The following is a 6739-nucleotide window of genomic DNA, read 5'->3' on the forward strand; positions in this document are numbered from 1 at the left end:
AACTCACAACGTAGATCCGAGACTAGAATTTTAGTGCAGGGTGTATATTTGGGAGGTGTCCCTGGAAGCTCCAGCAGGTGGGGACGTGAGGCAGGGAAGAGGAGGGGCCCATCCAGGAAATATTAATGCGCAGGTGTTCTGGAGCTCAAACCCAAGGGGAACCTCTGAGAAACTGTATAGAATGCTCTTCAGACACATGTCCTGCCCAAGGCTGAGGAGGCTGGGCTGTGTCCTTCAGCTCTGTGCGCTCCCGTGGTATGAACCCCCCGGCACCTTGGCCTGTCCTAAGTATGCTCCCGCAGCTGGAGATAACCTTCTGTTTACTGGCAGAAGGTGAAGATGTCAGGGAATGAGGGTGGACGGGACGTACACGCAGCTCCAAGCCACCTGCCTCTCCCACTCTTGCTACTTAACAGAAAAATAAAATAAAAGCGACGCTTTAGAAGGCTCTTGAGCTCAGTGAGATAACAAAGGAAAGGAGACTAAGAAACTGAGTTGCACCGGCTGCTGGCTCCCGCAGGGCTTTTGTGCTCATCACCAAAAGATGCAGCTCTGGGTCGACTACGAGCATCCTCTACAGTTTCTCTGTGTGGCGGGACGCATGGCGGGAGGCTGCCCTTGCGCCTGGCAGCTGCGGCCCCTCACTGCCCTCTCTTCTGGGCAGGGCGCAAACCACACGATCACTTCCAGCCGCCTTGGAAGGGAGCTTAGGGGGGCACAACAGACCCACAGCCACAGCGACACACCTGAACCCGCAGGCCGCCTGGTCCCCGTGCTGACACGGCTGTGACAATGGGCCCCACCTGGGAGATGTGTTGAAGGGATCCTGAGAGTTAGCGCATAGCGAACTCTTGGCCTGACATATAGAAAGTGCTCGGGAAATCACTGTTCTTATGAGTTTCATCAAATGTCAGGAAAGAGAAGCCCGAAATACCAGCTCCCCAGAACTGACCCTAAGCTCTTGAAAAGGCCTCTGGGCTATTTACAAACATTCTGCTTCTGTCTTATCCAGCATTATAAATATTTGGTTCTCCCTTTTGTCTGGTTTTGAATAGCGCACTTGTGGGAGAGGGTGGCTGTGTGCCAGGCACGGAGCCGAAGGCTCTCTGTGGTCCTCTCATTGGACCGCAAAGGCGGCACTCCAGCGCTGCAGAAGAGGAAACAGGGTCAGAGAGGAAAAGCCTTCTCCTTTTTACGACCGGTTTCCCATGGGAATAGAAGGCAGTGTCGCCCTCTCTGTCACTGTCTCTGAGTGCCCGGGCTGTAACGCACACTGTGTTCAGGAAATTCTCCTGGGCCCATCTCTACTCTGATAGAGATGGGGCTCTGAGAAGGTGAGAAGCGATGGGCCTGGTACACGGAGCAGGCGGCCACGGGCTGGTCAGTGTTAACAACTGCACGTTGTTAACGCGTTCGCTCTTGGGTGCAGCCTTTGCCATGTCCATGGGCTGAAACTCCCACCGTGGCTGATTTCCAGCCAACAATGGGGGCGGGGCAGAGGGGCAGAGCACACTGCTGAGGACCTGGGACAGGTGTGGGACAGGTGTGCAATAGCTCCTCAAGGTTTAGTACTTCTGCCAGACAGATATCATAGACATAAATAGCCTCAAGAGCAGAGAGAATAGTGAGATGTAGCAAAATAAGCAGGAAGTGACGTGTTTCTAATAAGGAGTACTTTCTTTGTAATCTAAATAACAACGATGTTTATGTGATTCAACTTTTAGTAAGGGCTCTGTTTAACTCTCCGAGTGGGTCCAGGCTGTCTTCAGCATGCTACCAGACACCTGGCCTCGCCCCTCCCTGACCTGCCCCATAGTCCTCAAGGTTCAGGGCCAAGGCCAAAGGTCTGACTCAGCTTTGCGTGGAGGCAGTAGGGACCACATGGGAAAGTCTTGACTCTGAGTGTGTGTGGACTGCTTCCCAGGACTCCTAAATTCCCTGCTGGACATTTGCATGGAAGTTAGAATCGGAACTGAAAGGAGCCTGGAGGGCATCTGGTCCTCTATCTTCATTTTTTAGATAATGACTCGAGGTCCAAAGAGGGACAGCGAATGGCCCAAGGCTGCACATCTTATTAGAGATGCCACCGAGATGAATTCCTGGGCCCAGCACCCGGCCCAGCCTTCCTATTCTCTGAGCCACAAGTCATTAGCCTGTCTTTCCCCAGGGGCTTTCTTTCTCTGAGGCAGGTTCTTGGCACAAACTCTCCCTGTATCTCGTTCCTGGGAGGGATGCTGCTGTCTGCTGATAACGGGGAAAGGCTCTAGGAGGGATGTTGCTGTCTGCTGATAACTGGGAAGAGTTCCAATCCAACGAGGGGCACTTCGAAGCGCTTAATGCCTGACAAATGGTGGATAGGAGCAATTCATTTCTGAAGCGATTCAAGCCTGTGTTTTTAAAGATACACCCCCCATCCCCTTACCCCTCATTGCCCACCCCACCCCCCAGCCCCAGTATTTCTCATACTGAGATGTCATTGTGTCTGTTCCTGACACCCCAGGACAAGGTGGAGATAAAACTAAATGATATATTGGAAATCTGTCTGTGGTCCTGGAACCAAAGTGCTAAACACCTGGGAAGACAAAATCTTCCTGTTGGGCCAGCAAAGAGCATGGCGCGGTCAAGCCTGAGAAGGATGTCTCACCCGCCTTGCACATACAAGCCCTCTCTTACAGCTAGGAATGCCCTTTTAGGGGCTCTCAGATGCATCGTCTCTGCCTCCATACCTCAGCCCACAGATCTTCTTCCAGGTACGTCCTTCCTCCTCCTAATTCTTAATAGTTCTTCAAGATCTAGGGTCTCACCTCCTCCAGGAAGCCTTCTGTGACTACGCTATCTCACGTGAGCTCTCCTTCCTCCAGACACCTGCCAGCATTTCACTCACTATTACTCTTTTCCACAAATAGCGGCCTCCCGCCAACCTGTAAACGTGAGCCCTGGCGGCTGAGATTAGCGTCAATACAGTTTCCTGTACCCCACCATGCCTGGGTCCACAAAACAGCCCCCTATCCCACATTGCTACCCGGCAAACTCCTACTATTCATCCTTTACAGCTCCAGGTTGAGAGCCTCCAACTCTGGAAAACCCTTCCTGATTCCCCGGGGCAGAGCTGCACATGTTTTGTGCTTCCATTGCATTTACCCGTAATTTCCCCACAAGAGCGTCCTGGATGCTAACTTAGTGACGGGCACCTGGCAAGGCACCAGGAACCTTACACTGAATGAGACAGAATCAGGCCGTACCCTGAGGAACCTATACGCCACCTTGGGAGGCAGGCACCAACTAATTTCACGATTACTTAATTAAATGTCACCCAGATGCACTGACCGCTTGCTAATATGCTTCGTGCACACTGAGGCAGTTAATGTCCACACATAAGCTGAGAGCACCGGTGTTATCTCCCTAACCCTCTGAGCCTCAGTGCTCCCTGTGGGCGGGGACCTAAAATTGCACCTTCCTCCCTAGTCCCACACTCTCTCCTAGTCCCCTTCCTGCTTTATTTCTCCCTTCGACACTTGTCACCAAACATACTATGTTTTACTTTTATTTCTCACTTATTCTCCGCCTCTTCTACTGCAATGTGAATCCCCTGAGGCAGGGGATCTGGTGTCTGTATCCCCATAGCCTAGGACAGTGCCTGGTAAACAGATCGAACACATTTGTTGAAAGGAATGTGTCATTCTGTCTTTTTCAGATGAGCAGATCATTGGTGCTCAGAGACACCAAACAACTTGCCCGAAGTCACACAGCTGATGAGCAGCGGAGCCTGGGCACATGCTCTAGGGCACGTGCTTCTTGCTCTTGCTATGTCATGTCATTCCTTTGTACGGCCATTACCTATCACCTGACTCCTCCCCACTCAACTACGTCAGCCTCCACGCTGGGAGCTGGTGTCTCCATCTTGTACCCACAGGACCCCTCACAGTGTCTGGCCCAGATGGTTTCTGCTAAATGTTTACTGAATGAGTAAATAACCACAGGAATGCATAATTATATTTCACAAACATTTGGTTATTGATTGTTGAGACACAATACTCAGTTTTAAGTCCTTGGACTCAGGTGCTGTTTGTCAAGAGAAAGTATACTTTGATAGGCAAAGCATGTCACGGTCCCCTCGCACATTTTTGATGTCCCCCTTGCTTCTTTGCTTCCAGGAAAAGAGTTTTTTGAGGGTGTGAGTTCCATCTGCCTACCACCCGACTTTGACACACGTAGATAAAGACAGACGCCTGCCCTGCCTGCATCTGGGGGAGTGCTTACAGAATGGACAGTGTCTGGGAATCGCCCATCTCTTCCCGGCCTCCCCCTCCCCGGCACTTACACTTACGTGGGATTTCTCTGCCAGCCTGGTGTGCAGTGCCCGTTTCCAGATATTCTTGGCAGAACCGACTTCGAGGAGAAGCAGCAGGAAGCACAGAGCCGAGATGACCTTCCTTGTGCTGTTGCCCATCCTGCAGCTGGTAGAAGGCGTTTCCTCCCAGATGTTCAGAGAAGAGGGGCCCTCTCTCCGGGGGTGTCCTGCGAATGAGGAGCAGAAGTATTGCACGGTCTGCCAGACTGTCTCAGCTTCACTCGACTGGGTCCCTGGGATCATGTGTCCACGCCCAGCACATGCCCCCACCCCCACCCCCACCCCTGATGGTGGCCAGCCTGCCTGGTTATTTTTAGCTTGTCCTATAACATCTGGCCCCAGAGACTCCAACCAGGCAGTTCAGATGGCAGTGGCAGGCTGCAGGAGGAGGGGGCCCCCAGGCTTGCTCGGAGAGACGTGGCTGGGAGTGGCCATGTCACACTGGGATGAATACTTCCTTGCAGGCTGGGCGGGCAGTCTCTCCTTGAGGAGGTGTGCTGGCCGAGGGGCTGGGAGAACCAGGGCCGGGTGGGGGTGGGCACACAAGGGAACAAGTCCAGTGGGATGGGTGGGGATTCCAGCTGTTACCTCATTCAAGTTTCTGAGCTGGGCTGACAAACTCTGTCTGCCTGTGAAAGCTCCTCTGGAAGACATTGCTGAATGGGGGCTGGATGAGTGCGTGGCTGTGGGGAGATGACTCATGCCCTTGAACCCTGGTGTCCTCTCTACTGTGGGCATGTGGAGAGTTACTCACATCGTGTGTTTCTTGAGAGTTCAATGAAATTGTATGTGTGAAGTGTTTCATATACATCGTAAGTGGGCTCTAAATGTCAGCATGTGTGTATGTGTTTTATACAGGGATCAATATTTCACAAACTTTATATTCTGTTACCTGTTCTCAGCAACTCCAAGACAGGTACTGTTTTGACGCCCATTCCGCAGGTGAGGAGACAGAGATACAATACTTGCCTGAGGTCTGGCAGCAGGTAGTAGAGCTGGGGCTCGACTCCAAATCTGTCTGACCCCTGTGACACATCACTGGGTGAAACAGAAGGGACCCAAGCTCCTGACTTAGATGCACCTGGGCCGAGTCCTAGCTCAGCCTCTGTCTGTGTGATGCTAGGAAAGCCTCTTGGCTTGCTGCCCCTCAGTTCATCTGGGACATTAAGTTCGTGATCATTTATTACAGTGGCAGTAAGAAGCCCATACACCCCAGTGTAGGATGTTGGCTCTGCAAGGTCAAGAATTTGTGCCTCTCTTATTGCCTGCACCCCTGTAACTTGCATAAGGATTGGCCTGCATCATCACTCAGTAAGTACTGACTGGCTAGATGCATGCTGCCCCCATTAGTGACTGAACTCCAAAGTGCCTTCCTCGCTACAGGACACAGGGCTTGATATACAATAGATGCACGATAAATGTTCTTCAATTGAGATATCAGCTCTGAAGCATTATTAGGACCATAGGGCCCCAGGGCCAGGGTGCCAAGCTGTGATGTGTCAGTTAATTTCTTGCAAAAGTTGACTTATAAAAACGATGCTCCAAGCTCTTCAGGACTGCAAGGTGACTATCCCAGGCACACAACAACACTGCAGTTTTCATGCGGAAGGAGAAAAATCTCCAAGAGGAGAAATTAACACAGAACAAATTTACTTGGGAAAGCAGCCGCTTTCCTTTGATCAGGGAAAAGCAGGCTCTGGTCTGACAGCCAGGCTGGGCACTCCCAGCCAGGAGCCGAGGGGCCAGCCGGGGCCTGGGGCCCAGCACGATTTCAGGGCCACAGCTCTCAGGTTCCCGCCAAGTCTCAGAACTTTATGTTCCAAGTGGCAGAGGTCCTCCTAGTTTATCTGAGCTCAAGTGACCTGGACCTGATCCCAAGCTTCGTGGGCTGTCCTCAGGGGACTCAGCAACCTGTGAGTGTGGCTTCCTGCCGATCTGTGGGCGAGGTTTCCTCTGGGAAAGCCTTGGAGTAGGAGGCCTTTCATCTCCTCTGCTCTGAGGGGCCTGCTGGTGATGCCTGCCTGCTGGGGCCTGACAGCTGCTGCCTGCCCAAGGCTTCCCGCCCTCCCAAAAGGGAGGAAAATGTCTCCTTGAAAAATAGAAAGGGCACAGGTGCTTAGGGGCCTCGATCTAAGGAGCAGAGGTCATGGCTCGCGGTTACAGGATCTAGAAAGAAATCCTGCCCCTCCACTCCTGATAAAGCTCCTCAACCTGACTACTGAAGCTTCACATTTCTTCTCCAAAAGGCAAAATATTTTCTTCCTTGATGGTCAGACCAGGCAAATAAGTGCTCTAGGAAAGGAGACAGGGAGGTACATTAATCCATACTTCACACTATAGTGTGAATGACTTCCAACAGAAAGGAATATACGGGCAAAAGGAGGAGCA

The 6739-nt window shown here is 52.0% G+C and overlaps 1 protein-coding gene and 1 long non-coding RNA gene across 6 annotated transcripts in view; one reads left to right on the forward strand and one right to left on the reverse strand.

Moving 5' to 3' along the window:
* The window catches only part of WFDC1 (WAP four-disulfide core domain 1), a 24771-nt gene extending 19761 nt beyond the window's left edge, over positions 1 to 5010 (reverse strand). The window contains exons 1-2 of one of the 5 annotated variants that reach the window (XM_039888775.1): positions 4940 to 5010; positions 4322 to 4518 (exon numbers count right to left, since the gene is read on the reverse strand). In XM_039888775.1, coding sequence (XP_039744709.1) covers positions 4322 to 4450 — 129 coding nt within the window. In that variant the 5' untranslated portion in view covers positions 4451 to 4518; positions 4940 to 5010. Of the gene's footprint in view, positions 1 to 4321; positions 4611 to 4654; positions 4803 to 4939 lie in introns of those variants that run through there. The other 4 variants (XM_039888774.1, XM_039888773.1, XM_039888772.1 and 1 more) reach the window with 4 other exon arrangements.
* On the forward strand, positions 1247 to 4409 carry LOC120622950 (uncharacterized). The gene is made up of 3 exons (XR_005658601.1): positions 1247 to 1334; positions 2501 to 2750; positions 4155 to 4409. It is a non-coding gene; the product is annotated as an uncharacterized LOC120622950 (long non-coding RNA).
* Positions 5011 to 6739: the final 1729 nt, after the last annotated feature.

Source organism: Pteropus medius, unplaced genomic scaffold (genome assembly GCF_902729225.1).
Source record: "Pteropus medius unplaced genomic scaffold, Ma_sr-lr_union100, whole genome shotgun sequence".
NCBI classification, from domain to species: domain Eukaryota; kingdom Metazoa; phylum Chordata; class Mammalia; order Chiroptera; family Pteropodidae; genus Pteropus; species Pteropus medius.